The 14,271-nt window shown below is 48.1% G+C and overlaps 1 protein-coding gene across 5 annotated transcripts; it reads left to right on the top strand.

Moving 5' to 3' along the window:
• The first annotated feature begins 1,493 nt into the window (after positions 1–1,493).
• Positions 1,494–4,759, top strand: SPC25 (SPC25 component of NDC80 kinetochore complex). Of its 5 annotated transcripts, none has more exons than XM_073578110.1 (7): positions 1,494–1,657; positions 1,796–1,971; positions 2,040–2,105; positions 3,389–3,535; positions 3,612–3,716; positions 3,936–4,143; positions 4,577–4,759. In XM_073578110.1, exons 1-7 carry the CDS (start codon positions 1,509–1,511, stop codon positions 4,737–4,739), a joined length of 1,014 nt encoding a protein of 337 aa, XP_073434211.1. In that variant the 5' UTR covers positions 1,494–1,508; the 3' UTR covers positions 4,740–4,759. The 5 variants fall into 5 exon arrangements, with proteins under 5 accessions (XP_073434211.1, XP_073434213.1, XP_073434214.1 ...); XM_073578112.1 differs by having other exon boundaries at positions 3,936–4,034; XM_073578113.1 differs by having other exon boundaries at positions 1,523–1,657; positions 1,801–1,971.
• Positions 4,760–14,271: the final 9,512 nt, after the last annotated feature.

Genomic DNA, 14,271 nt, shown 5'->3' on the forward strand with positions numbered 1-14,271 from the left:
TGTTCTCTGCTGGGATGTAGTAGGTGGAACATTACTACACGAGAAGGATTCCAGTCACGGACTGACAGCAGAGATCTGGGAAATGGCTATAAATTAATGTGTTTGAAAGTTACACAACTTTGTTTCCTGTGGTTTCACAGTTACTTATGTGACCAGAGTATGAAATAACAGAAGGGGCGAAGTGACCCCACTCACTGCTTTTCTAGGATTAGGAAATGTCCCACCGGGAAGTTTTGCAAAACCTGAAGTGCAAAATAAATGCTCAAAATATTGAAGATGTGAATGTGGTGTCACAGAGTGTTTGAGGCTTCACTGTGGGTCGGGGGCCTTTGTGCACCTATAGGTCCCATTCACCGTATAGAAGCCAGATATGGGGCAAGATGGCCGTTACATGGGAAGCCCATGGTGATAGGGGGCCCAGTCTGCCCCAGCTGTGTATGGTGCAGGCTCAGGTGTTACACAGCCGGCACCAGAGCCATAGTGTTGCGAGCGGCGCGAGATCTGATTCCTGCTGTTTAACCTCTTAGGTACCACAGTCCATTATGACTTCGACATTGAAAAGGAGACAAGACGTCGCTTCTGATGTCCATCCGACCCCTCTATCATGATTACGAGGGGCCAAATGGCAGTGTCCTAGCAGTGAGGGGACTACGATCCTGTCTGTGAGGGGTCCACCATCCTGGCTGTGAGGGGGCCACGGTCCTGGCTGTAAGAGGACCACGGTCCTCGCTGTAAGAGAGCCATCGTCCTGGCTGTGAGGGGCCACGGTCCTGGCTGTAAGAGGACCACGGTCGTTGCTGTAAGAGAGCCACCGTCCTAGCTGTGAGGGGCCACGGTCCTGTGTGTCAGGGGACCACCATCCTGGCTGTGAGGGATCCATCATCCTGGCAGTGAGGGGTCCACCATCCTGGCTGTGAGGGGGCCGCGGTCCTGGCTGTAAGAGGACCACCGTCCTGGCTGTGAGGGGCCACTGTCCTGTGTGTCAGGGGACCACCATCCTGGCTGTGAGAGGGCCACGGTCCTAGCTGTGAGGGGGCTACGGTCCTGACTATGAGGGGGCCACGGTCCTAGCTATCAGGGGGCCACCGTCCTGGCTGTGAGGGGGCCACCGTCCTGGCTGTGAGGGGACCACGGCTCTGGCTGTGAGGGGACCATGGCTCTGGCTGTGAGGGGACCACGGTCCTCGTGAGGGGGCTCCTGCCGGCTTTGTCTGCAGTCACTGTCCAATGCCCTATTACACTGATGACACAAACTGAATCTCGTAATGAATAAAAACAAGTCCCGATTCAGAGACAGAAATATAAAAAAAGTTATGAGGAAAAGTTGGAATCTGCCTCCCAAGCTGCATGGACCTGGATCTGGCCCTGACCATAACCCACAGCTATAGATGTATCAATTCATACAGAGCCATCACATCGTCTGATCTTCAGGATATTAGTGAACAATGTGAATGAGAAATGGAGAATCCTGAACAATCCCGATTATAAGGCCACTTGCCCACAACAAAGATGGCGGCGACGTATGAACTTGACGATGATTATAATCCTGCGTGCACATCCGGCACTGGATTGGTTGGACTGAGTGACGTCACGGCACTGGCTGCGCGGCAACGTTCGAAACCGGTGGGCGGGGAGCCTGTTATATTCCGGGGCCGCCGGTGAGTGACTACGGGCGCTATGGAAGGCGGGGCAGAGCGGTAATGGGGGTGCTGCTGTGCTCTGGTGGTCAGTCCTCCTGGAGGTGCGGGGTCCCCGCCGATTTTGACGTTTCCATCTTTCCGTTTCTCCCCGTTCAGCGCAGATAACGACCAGAGTGCGGAGGACGCCATGTCTACCGTCATGTTGGAGGACGATCAGGGCCTGCACACCCTCATGCAGGATTTCCGTGCACGCTTCGTCAGTCCGAGCAGTGAGGAGCCGTCTCTGCAGGAAATCCGTGACTCGTACCGGGAGATGCTGCGGAACGTCACTGGTGCGCGCGGATCCGCGGGGGCGGGGTGGAAAGGGAGCAGAGATGGTAATGCTTCATGTCTCCCCCAGATTCCTGTACCGCCAAACAGCGAGAGGGAGAACGGATGATTGAGAGGGTCCAGGAGCTGCGGGCAGGTGAGCAGGCCGATAATCCGGCATGTCTGATAATCCAGCGGGTCATAGAGCTGTGAGGAGGCTGATAATCCAGAGAGTCATAGAGCTGTGAGGAGGCTGATAATCCAGAGAGTCATAGAGTTGAGTGCAGGTGAGCAGGCCGATAATCCGGCATGTCTGATAATCCAGCGGGTCATAGAGCTGTGAGGAGGCTGATAATCCAGAGAGTCATAGAGTTGAGTGCAGGTGAGCAGGCCGATAATCCAGCGGGTTATAGAGCTGTGATGAGGCTGATAATCTGGCATGTCTGATAATCCAGCGGGTTATAGAGCTGTGATGAGGCTGATAATCTGGCATGTCTGATAATCCATCGGGTCATAGAGTTGAGTGCAGATGAGCAGGCCGATAATCCGGCATGTCTGATAATCCAGCGGGTTATAGAGCTGTGATGAGGCTGATAATCTGGCATGTCTGATAATCCAGCGGGTCATAGAGCTGTGAGGAGGCTGATAATCTGGCATGTCTGATAATCCAGCGGGTCATAGAGCTGTGAGGAGGCTGATAATCTGGCATGTCTGATAATCCATCGGGTCATAGAGTTGAGTGCAGATGAGCAGGCCGATAATCTGGCATGTCTGATAATCCAGCGGGTTATAGAGCTGTGATGAGGCTGATAATCTGGCATGTCTGATAATCCAGCGGGTCATAGAGCTGTGAGGAGGCTGATAATCTGGCATGTCTGATAATCCATCGGGTCATAGAGTTGAGTGCAGATGAGCAGGCCGATAATCCGGCATGTCTGATAATCCAGAGGGTCCTGCAGCTTAGAGCCACGTTTTCACCCTGCTCACCTGCCCTAAGTGATATTAATTTAGCACATTCAATAATCTGGCACCAGGTCCTGATAATCCAGAATATTGAATAATTCATCTGCAGAATATTTGATAATTCGGCTAACAGTCCTAATAATTTAGAATACTTTGACGTGATGAACCGGCAAAAAGACTTAATGATACGGAATATCTGATAATACAGAACCAGGTCCAGATTATCTATGAAATTGTGTAATCTGGCATTGTGTCTTGATAAACTAAGAAAATGTCTAGATAATCCAGATCCTCTGATAATCCAGAATACCTGATGATCTCTGTGATGTATGGAGGACCACGGGGCGGTGATACACGGAGCTGCAGGTCCCTGTAGTTAACCCCTCCCATGCTGTAGTCAGCCCTTCCCCGCTGTGATGGCTGTTGCTCCACCGCTCTCTCCTCTCCTCTGATTCTTTCCTCCCGTCGCCTCCGCAGAGATTGAGGACCAGAACCGGCGCATTGAGGAGAAGCAGGACGCCATCCTCCAGGAGATCGCCAAGATGAAGGAGAACAAGCAGCTGAGCACGGAGCTGTCCAGTCACATCCACCAGCTGCGGGAGGAAATCACGCACAAAAGGGAACGTAAGAGCCGCCCGATCGCTGCCCGGGTGATGTGTGGCCGCAGTGACTGGATGATGGGTGCTCTCCTCTTTTGCAGTTGCTTTGGCAAACAGGAAAGCAAATAAAGAGAAGCTGAAGGAGCTGCAGCAGTCGGCCATGTTGTTCAAGGAGCGTCTGGGGCTGGAGATCCGGAAGCTACAGGGTAAGTGCAGACTGTGCGGGGGGCTCTGAGGATTGTCAGGGGTCTTTGTTACAGGATCTGGGTTGAGAGAAATTTGTGATTGGTCTTTACAGCGTTTCTCTCCAGCGCTGATGTCTATGGACTGAAGCATCAGAGTTTATGGGAGTGACAGGAGGAGTAATGGAGGGACGGAGATGACGTCCCCTGCAGAGTTGTAACCGCCGCCCTCCTCTCTTCCAGGTGATCGGCTGCAGTTTGTCTTCAGATGCATTAACCCCAAAGAACTGGAGGAGCCGTACTCCTGCATCATCTATTTTAACGAAGACGGGGAATACCAGCGTAAGTTGCCTGGAGCGGTCATGGGAAATCTAGAAAACACCGTGCGGATCGGTGCGAAGTGTCCTTCACAGCTGGTTAACCCTCTCCTGCCAGCTGCCACTCCTGTGCGGTGCGTGTTGGGAGCAGGATGCTGTCTGTGTGATGTAGACGGCAGTGTGCGGAGCTGTGTGATGCAGACGGCAGTGTGCGGAGCTGTGTGATGCAGACGGCAGTGTGCGGAGCTGTGTGATGCAGACGGCAGTGTGCGGAGCTGTGTGATAGACTGGCAGCAGCACGTAAGGGGTCGAACAGTGGTGTTTATGGCGGCAGGGTACAGCAGCACAACATGGCAGGCACCTGGAGGTCGTGTCGCGGGTGAGCTAAGAGTCGACGGAAACATTTAAGTTTGAAGAAGGGGGAAACTAAGCTTGGCTGCAGCGAGTAAAAGATATTGCAGTGATAAATATATAAAAGAAAACAACCCGGTGTGCTCGCCTAGTATACTGACAGAGCGGTGCTCGGGGTCTCCATCTGCCCTTCATAAGTGTCCTTCCTCTTTACAGTGAGCAACTGCGATCCTCCGCTGGACTGCATCGCCGAGTACGAGAGGAAAGTACGAGAAACCAAGAACTTCTCCTCGCTGCTCACCAACCTGCGGAAATCCTTTGCTGCCTTGTGCACACAAGTGAAATGATCGCTCCCCATCTACTGTATGTATTGCTGTAATAAATGACGCTTTCCTTCTACCTGGTGACGTGTGGCTGCACTGTCCATAAGCCAGCGGCGCCAGATTGTGCTGTATCGGCCTACCATTACTCACAGGAAATAGATTCAGAAGTCATGGCTTGCTGGGAGTTGTAGTTTCCCAACAGCTGCACACAGGAAAGAAGATGAATTTTGAAGAACACTGTCCCCTTTCCCTAGTCATGATGAAGTGCCCCCCAAAAATTCATCATAATTTGTGTCAGAAGTGGATTATAATCGCGGACAAAAGCTAAAATACACGCCGAGTGCATTAGAAGGTACCTTGTCCTGGACAGATCAACAATACGGCTGGAGGAATTTATGTTTGCTGAGCAGTAACATCATGAGTCTTCTCTTAGTAATATAGTAACAGTTAGTAAGGCTGAAAAAGACATTTGTCCATCCAGTTCAGCCTATATTCTTTCAGTATATATCCCCAGATCTACGTCCTTCTAAAGAACCTAATAACTAAGATAAGATACAATATTGTTACGCTCCAGGAAGACATCCAGGCCTCTCTTGAACCCTTCGACTGAGTTCGCCATCACCACCTCCTCAGGCAGGGAATTCCAGATTCTCACTGCCCTAACTGTAAAGAATCCTCTTCTATGTTGGTGGAAAAACCTTCTCTCCTCCAGACGCAGAGAATGCCCCCTTGTGACCGTCACCTTCCTTGGTATAAACAGATCCTCAGAGAGATATTTGTATTGTCCCCTTATATACATATACATGGTTATTAGATCGCCACTCAGTCATCTTTTTTCTAGACTAAATAATCCTAATTTTGCTAATCTCTCTGGGTATTGTAGTTCCCCCATCCCCTTTATTAATTTTGTTGCCCTCCTTTGTACCAGCTCTAGTTCCATTATATCCTTCCTGAGCACCGGTGCCCAAAACTGTACACCGTACTCCATGTGCGGTCTAACCAGAGATTTGTACAGAGGCAGTATAATGCTCTCATCATGTGTATCCAGACCTCTTTTAATGCTCCCCATGATCCTGTTTGCCTTGGCAGCCGCTGCCTGGCACTGGCTGCTCCAAGTAAGTTTATCATTAACTAGGATCCCAAGTCCTTCTCCATGTCAGATTTACCCAGTGGTTTACCGTTCAATGTGTAATGGTGATATTGATTCCTTCTTCCCATGTGTATAACCTTACATTTATCATTGTTAAACTGCATCTGCCACCTTTCGGCCCAAGTTCCCAACTTATCCAGATCCATCTGTAGCAGAATACTATCTTCTCTTGTACTGACTGCTTTACATAGTTTTGTATCATCTGCAAATATCGATATTTTACTGTGTAAACCTGCTACCAGATCGTTAATAAATATGTTGAAGAGAATAGGTCCCAACACCGACCCCTGCGGTACCCCACTGCTCACAGTGACCCAGTTAGAGAATATCACACAAAGTACCAATGAATACAAAAAACACTTATATTTTTATTGTTAACAAAACCAGAAAAAAGGGACGACAAATGCCTATTCCTGCCGCCGGCTACCAGCTGGTAAGAATTTCAGCTAATTATATAGCTTTTAAATAGGTCGGTATAGCAGAGCCAGATATGCTCACCTTGAAAAAGACACCCTGAGTGTCGGAACGCGTGGGTCTCCTTATACCACTTTGCCGCATGGCTGCTCTCTTCCTCCTGTCTGGACTGTTTCAGGGTGATGTATTAGCTGGCCTGCTTCTATCCAGGCTACCAGCTTCCTCACTGTGTCTATATACTATTCTTCCTCCCAGCATTATTGAGCTTTACATACAGTGATGGTTGAGCTCTAATCTCATGCATTTCGCCTCATTGAGAATATGGGTTGTATTTTTGCCCCATCTCTCATTTATTGGATTATGCTAGCAGCATGTCTATGTGATATTTCTTTGTGCAATACTAATTATTAGTGGCCAGTGGTTATATAATGTCAAATATTATATTCTGAATCTTGTGGATTATATATGTCCTATCCTTTGGGATTATTTTAAACTGTTTTTAATCCGTGTGCTTTTTTTCTGGTTTTGTAAACAATAAAAATATTAAAAAAAATGTTGTATTCATTGGTACTTTGTGTGGTGATCCTCAACATATGCATGGTCTGTCTCTTTGTATTGGTTTGGTATGTTTACTACATGCATTTACGTGATCCCAGTGGGAACATTCCCCATGTTATTATCGTGATGGTGCCCACTTGACCTTCTTTACACCAGTTAGAGAATATACCATTTATAACCACCCTCTGCTTTCTATCACTAAGCCAGTTACTTATCCATTTACACACATTTTCCCCCAGACCCAGCATTCTCATTTTGTGTACCAACCTTTTATGTGGCACGGTATCAAACGCTTTGGAAAAATCAAGATATACCACATCCAATGACTCACCTTGGTCCAGTCTATAGCTTACCTCTTCATAAAAACTGATTAGATTGGTTTGACAGGAGCGATTCCTCATAAACCCATGCTGATATGGCGTTAAACAGTTATTCTCATTGAGATAATCCAGAATAACATCCCTCAGAAACCCTTCAAATATTTTACCAACAATAGAGGTTAGACTTACTGGCGTAAAATTTTATGTAAAGGAATCAGCCAGGCAGAAACATGAGCTTATTGTATTTTCTCATAAAATCCAGATTATGATTTTCTCCGCTTTCCTAATGATAAACATGAAGTGTCAGATTGAGAAAGACATATGGTTTGGACGCAGGAAGAGGCGATCAATTAAGAGGCTTGTGCTCTGTGCCTCTCGCCCTTCTCTCTGCTGCGGTGCCTGCTCTGCCCCTGCCTGTTTAACCCTCTAAATGCCACAATTACAGCATTAAGATGGCTAGGAGAGGGAGGAGGATCCCTCTCCCACCCTATTGGTAGCCCCGTGATTTGATGATGGTCTCCGATTCTCCCAGCTAGGGTGGCCTGTTACACTATACAAGGAGCAGAGTCTACAAGGCATTTTGCCACTGTAAGGCTACGTTCCCACTATGAGCTGTTTTTGATGTTGCAGATTTTCTGCACCCATTAAGTAAGTTACTTGTATTTTTTCGATAATAAGCCACTTAAACTCACCAAAAACTTATTGGGGGAACATAGTCTAATACTGACAGCTCTAATGCCTTGCAGAACATGCGAATTGCACTGCAATAGAACAGTGATCAGAGAAGTAAAAGCTGTCGTCCAAAAGAGAAACAAAGTGAAAATGTAAAACAAACTGTACAAATAGGAAAAATAATTACGCCAATAAATACGCATATTTATGTAATAAAAAAAAAAAATTGGTACTGTACTGTCCGGACGACCTGTTCTATAAAACTCACTTTATTATTTACAGCCAATAAAATGTGATCAGTCATATGTAAATGCAAATTATATCACTCAAAACATCATCTTGTCACGAAAAACATAAGCTCCATCGACAGAAATGTTATAGCCGTTAGAATAAAGCCATGCCAAAATTTTGCTCTTCTGACCTTTGCTCTGTGCCTCAAAAGTAGTTTTCCATCATAAATAGGGTAGGTGCATACTCAGGAGTAGAGCTGGACTGATCCCTGGATGTTCGGCCTAACAGTTAAAAGAAAAAAAAAGTTTGGGTACCAGAATAGTACCTGGAGTCTGGACCCAATTCATTTAAATGGGGTCCCGAATATCCAGTGTTTGCCACACTGTCATGTGCAACTCAGAGCGGCAAACAGTGCTCCTGTTCAGCAGTAAAATGACCGCCGCTCAGCCATGGTTCCTGACAGCGTGAGCCCGCGTATGTGATCGGAGGTATGAAGTTTAACCCCGGTCACTGGCGTCGCTGATGGGTTACTGCTCCCATCAGCCGATGCCTACTGCCGCTAATAACAGTGAGAGCAGGAGCGGCTGATGGGAGTATTCATCAGCCAGCTCCTTCCTGCGCTGTAAGTAAATAAAACAGCGTGGGTTCCCTTGTATTTTTGCTAACGAGCCAGACAAAACTGACAGCTGGGGACTGCAACCGTCATCTGTCAGCAAGGCTCGTTATCAAAAATAGAGGGGTCCGCATTCTGATTTTTTTAAATAACGTGTGGGGTCACCCCCCATTTTCATTTTAGATAACCAACTAAGCGAATGCAGACTACTCGGGGCTGGTATTCTCAGGCTGTTAAGAAACCATGGAAATTGCCCCCTCCCCCCCCCACCACACACACTCTCTCGAGCATAAAAGTAGTAGTCCACAGCTGGTGCTTTGCCCGGCTCACCGCTGCACCATGAGACTTTTTCTAATTGCTCTAGCAGTAATCGTTGCAGTTCAGGGGCCCGGCTGGGAATGCAGCCTCAGTGATCTGCAGTAACCTCGACTACGTCACCGCTGGTCACTGATGCTGTGAGCAGCTCATTCCTCAGTGGTTCTCAGCCTGGTCGGTCACATCTTGGCACCATTCAAGTTGAAAACTGTTTATCCCCAGACATGGATTACAGCGTGGGACAGAATGACGGACAGGTGAGGGATATGGTTGCCACCACCACAGGGCAAGTGGGAAGAGCCGGACAAAGGGCCAGAATTGGCACATTCTAATAGATGTACCAATTACTTTTCAGCCATGAAAGATTTACATCCTTTGTCCCGTAAGTTAATTCTAAAAAAAGTCTTAGTTACTCACCGGTTAACGGTATTTTTCGGAGTCCATGACAGCACCACCTGAGAGAGGGGATCCACCCCTTAGGAACAGGAAAACTACAGATACAAAAGGGTGGCACCTCTCCCACGCATCAGTTGGATTACAGAGCACAAGAGGACTTCCAAGGTTAATGCATGATTTATGTACAGTATTCTTTACAATTATAAACTTTTACCACCAGTGAGCATATACAAGAAATAGACGTGCACACCCCAATCAAACTATAAGGGAGGGAATATACGGGTGCTGTCATGGACTCCGAAAAATACCGTTAACCGGTGAGTAACTAAGACTTTATTCGGTCGTCCATGACAGCACCACCTGAGAGATTTACAGAGAGTAATATCAGCTTTAGGGAGGGACTACAGCCTGCAGCACCCTTATACCAAAAGAGAGGTCTGTGGAAGCACCCAGGTCTAGCCTATAATGACTATAAAAGGTGCTCGGAGAGGACCAAGTAGCCGCCTTACAAATCTGGTCAATGGAGACTTCTGATCTTTCGGCCCATGAGGTTGCCATGGCTCTGGTGGAATGCGCCCTCAGCTTCCCGGGTGGCGACCTGCCCTTTGAGGTGTATGCTATTGAAATCGCCTCTCTAATCCATCTGGCTAGAGTATTTTTTGATGCTCTACAACCTTTCCTGGGGCCTTGATGAGAGATAAATAGGGCATTATCTTTCTTCCAGGGATCGGTGACTGTCAGATATTCTATGAGGCCTCTCCTGACATCCAGGGTGTGTAGTTTCTTTTCCTTCTCGTTAGTTGGATTAGGGAGGAAGGATGGAAGAACTATTTCCTGTGTCCTATGGAAACTAGACACTACCTTCGGCAAGTACGCTGGGTCAGGTCTAAGTATTACCCTATCCTCTTTGAACTGTAAATAAGGAGGACACCTAGATAAAGCCTGGAGATCGCTTATTCTGCGGGCTGATGTTAGAGCTACCAGGAAGGCTACCTTGAGGGACAGGTTTTTTAGGGAAGCCGACGAGATAGGTTCGAATGGGGTCTCTGTCATAGCAGTGAGGACTAGGTTCAAGTCCCACGGCATGAACCTATCCTTCATTATTGGCCTGGATCTACCTGCCGCCTTAATGAACCTGCTTACCCAATAATTACCAGCGATGTTACAGCTAAACAGAGCCCCCAAGGCTGACACTTGTACTTTAAGGGTACTGGTAGAGAGCCCCATGTCCAGACCTTTTTGTAGGAACTCTAATATCTGCATTATAGGCGCTGAATCCCCAGCGACTACTCCTGAGTTTTGAAGGAATTTCTTCCAAATTCTGACATAAATTTTTGTGGTAATGATTTTTCTACTCTTAAGTAGGGTGTTAATTAGGTCTGCGGAGAAGCCCTTCTCTTCTAATAATGACCGTTCAAACTCCACGCCGTCAGATGAAGGCCAGCCACCTGAGGATGGAAGACTGGGCCCTGGGACAGGAGATCCGGGATGTCCGGCAGAACCCAAGGATTGGACACCGACATGGTCCTGAGGCATGAGAACCATGCTCTCCTGGGCCAAAATGGAGCGATGACTATAACCCTCGCTCTGTCTTTCCTGATTTTCCTCATCACCAGGGGTAGAAGAGATAGGGGAGGGAAGGCGTAGGCTAGTTTGAAGTCCCACTTTATCAGGAAGGCATCTACCGCCAGAGGATTCTCTCTGGGATTTAGGGAGCAGAATTGTTTCAATTGCCTGTTGTCTCTGGTGGCGAAGAGGTCTACCTCTGGATATCCCCACTTTTGAACAATCAGATTGAATATGGAGGAGTTTAGGGACCATTCCCCTTGCTTTAGCTGATTGCGGCTTAAAAAGTCTGCCGTGATGTTGTCTCTTCCTTTTATATGCAACGCTGTTAAAGATAGAAAGTATTGTTCTGCTAGATGGAACAACCGATCTGCTACAATCATCAGGGGTCTGGAACGGGTCCCGCCTTGGTGATTGATATATGCCACGGCGACCTGATTGTCGGAGAACACCCGCACGTGATGGCCCTGTAGATACACAAGGAGCTTTTTAGCCGCCTGTTCTACTGCTGTCAATTCTTTTAGGTTAGATGACATTCCTAACTGATCATGTTGCCATTGGTCCTGGACTAATATTTCACCCATATGAGCTCCCCAACCGTAAGGACTAGCATCCGTGGTGACTATGCGGGTTACGTTATACTCCCAGGGCACCCCTTTAGACAAGTTATCCTTGTCTAACCACCACTCTAGGGACTCCCTTGTGTTACGGGACAAGGTTAGCTGACCCTCCAAGTAACCCCCAAGGACCTTTTGATGTAATAAGATCTCGCTCTGTGGTTTCCTTGCATGAAACTGGGCCCACTGGACTGCCGGGATACAGGCCGAAAGAGAGCCTAGAAGGGACATGGCTTTCCTGAGGGACATGGTGGGGTTATTGGAGGCGTTCAGGATCTGATAATGGAGGCGAACAAGCTTCTCCGGAGGCAGACGGCATTCCTGTTTTTCAGAATCCAGGGTTAGGCCCAAGAATTGTTGGACTTTCATTGGTTGCAACCGAGACTTTTTGATGTTCAGCAACCATCCTAACCGTTCTAGGGCGGACATTGCGTTTTGTAGCTGTTGTAAACAATGATTCGCCGTTTTACCTACAATAAGAAAATCGTCCAGGTAGGGGATCACCAGAATGTTCGATTCACGTAGATGGGCCATGACCTCCGCTATTACTTTAGTAAACACTCGGGGAGCGATTGCCACTCCAAAAGGGAGGGCCGCATATTGGAAATGTCGAATTGACCCATCCAACTGAACCGCCACTCTGAGAAACCGCTGATGGCCTGCATGGATGGGTATATGGTAGTATGCGTCTTTCAGATCTAACACCACCATAAAGCAGTTTTGGAACAGCAATTTTATTGCAGATTTAATTGTTTCCATTTTAAAAGGACGTATGACCAAAAACTTGTTGAGGGCCTTAAGGTTTATTATTGTCCTAAAGGAGCTGTCTGGTTTGCGGACCAGGAACAGAGGGGAGTAGAATCCCTTCCCCCATTCTCCCTCTGGAACCTCTATCAGGACTTTTTTGGCGCACAGGTCATGAACCTCGGCCTCCAAGGCAGCTTGTTCTGAAGCAGACGACCTGAGTGGGGTGATTTTAAATTGATCAAGGGGAACCCTAGAAAACTCTAGTCGTAGTCCCACGGCTATTATCCCCAATATCCAGCTGCTATTAGAGATCAGAGACCAGGATGGGTAGAAGGCAGCTAGTCTCCCTCCTACCGGGGTAACTAGTCATTGGGGCGGCTTTTTCGTATCTCGAGCTGGACCTTCCTGGCGCCCCCCTCCAAACAAGAATCCTGTACCTTTCCTTTTTTTTCTCCTCCCATCTGCCCTGATCTCTGGACGGCCTTCTCCGGAAAAAACCTTTTCTGGTAAAAGGACGTCTGTACGAGTGGTTCGGGAGACTGGGAAATTTCTTTTTGTCATCTCCAGCTTTCTCTAACAATTCGTCCAAGACAGGGCCGAATAGGTACTCCCCCTCGCAGGGAATGGAACAGAGATGGGACCGGGCTTGAATATCTCCTGGCCAACATTTTAACCAGAGCGCTCTTCGCGCTGCATTAGACAGACCCGCGGCTTTAGCCGCCATTCTTGCAGAGTCTGCAGAAGCATCGGCTAAAAACGCCGCGGCATTCTGAATGATCGGCAAACTTTTCCGAATAGAAGATCTTGAAGCTCCGTTTTTTAGCTCGGAATCCAGCTGATCTAGCCAGACCATCATCGATCTGGCTGTACAGGTGGCAGCTACCGCTGGTCTTAACGCGCCTGCTGACATCTCCCATGTCCCTTTAAGAAAAGAATCCGCTTTTTTATCTAGCGGATCTTTCAAGGAGGCCATATCGTCAAATGGTATGGCAGATTTTTTAGATGCTTTGGCTACTGCTGCGTCTAGTTTCGGGGCTTTATCCCATCTGTTTACTACCGGATTATCAAAGGGGTATCTCCGCTTAAAGGCTAGTGGCATGGAGCCCCTTTTTTCCGGTCTCTTCCATTCTCTGTCAATTAGGTTCTGAACCTTATCGTTTAATGGAAAAGCTCTGCGTTTTTTGGGGTCTAGACCCCCGAACATTATGTCCTGTGCTGAGAGTTCCCGTTTTTTGTCCGCTACCCCCATGGTGGACCGTATTGCTTTCACTAATCTGTCCATCTGGTCTAAGGGGAAGCAGAACCGGCTAGAGTCTTCATCCGAGGAAGACGACGAGGAGGCCGAGGAGTCCGAGGAATTATCGCCTTTCCCAGGGGCGACTGAGGTCTCCGAGCCTGAACCACTAGCCTCTCTTCTCCTAGAAGGTTCTCTTTGAGGTAAGACTTTCATTTCTGCCCTGATCATCTCTCTCAGGTTCGAAGTGAAGTCAGGTGTCTCTTCCGCTACCTGCATAAACGGGGGAGAGTATAAGGGCCTGACAATCTACCCCTGGACTCCCTGTCTTTAATAACCCCTACCGTTTGCCGAATGCATGGTTGGCATAATTTTTTAGGGTGGCCATCTGGTAGGGGGGAACTACAGAGGGCACATTCCCTGTGCTTCTGTTTTCCCGTAGCCTTCTTCCCCTGAAAAAAAAAACATAAGGGAACACTGCATCAGGGTACATTCACGGAGATCTCTTACCCATGCAGATGAAGCAGGTACCGGATCACGGAGGGAGGCAGGGGGGTCCTTTCTGGAGGAACTTTCGCGGCTCTGGTCGCTAGTTCGTCTCTGTTTTTTCTGCTGGCCACTCGCAAACGGTTTTGTCGTGGCCTGTTTTTGCGGGCGCTCCTGCGCCTCGTCCTGCTGGTCCAAGGGGGCTTCCGTTGTATCCATTGCTGGGGCCTTCAGAAGCACCCCAGCGGCATCCCCATCTGCCTTATATG

This window comes from Dendrobates tinctorius, unplaced genomic scaffold (genome assembly GCF_039654945.1).
Source record: "Dendrobates tinctorius isolate UK_male_01 unplaced genomic scaffold, ASM3965494v1 ptg000058l, whole genome shotgun sequence".
NCBI lineage: Eukaryota > Metazoa > Chordata > Amphibia > Anura > Dendrobatidae > Dendrobates > Dendrobates tinctorius.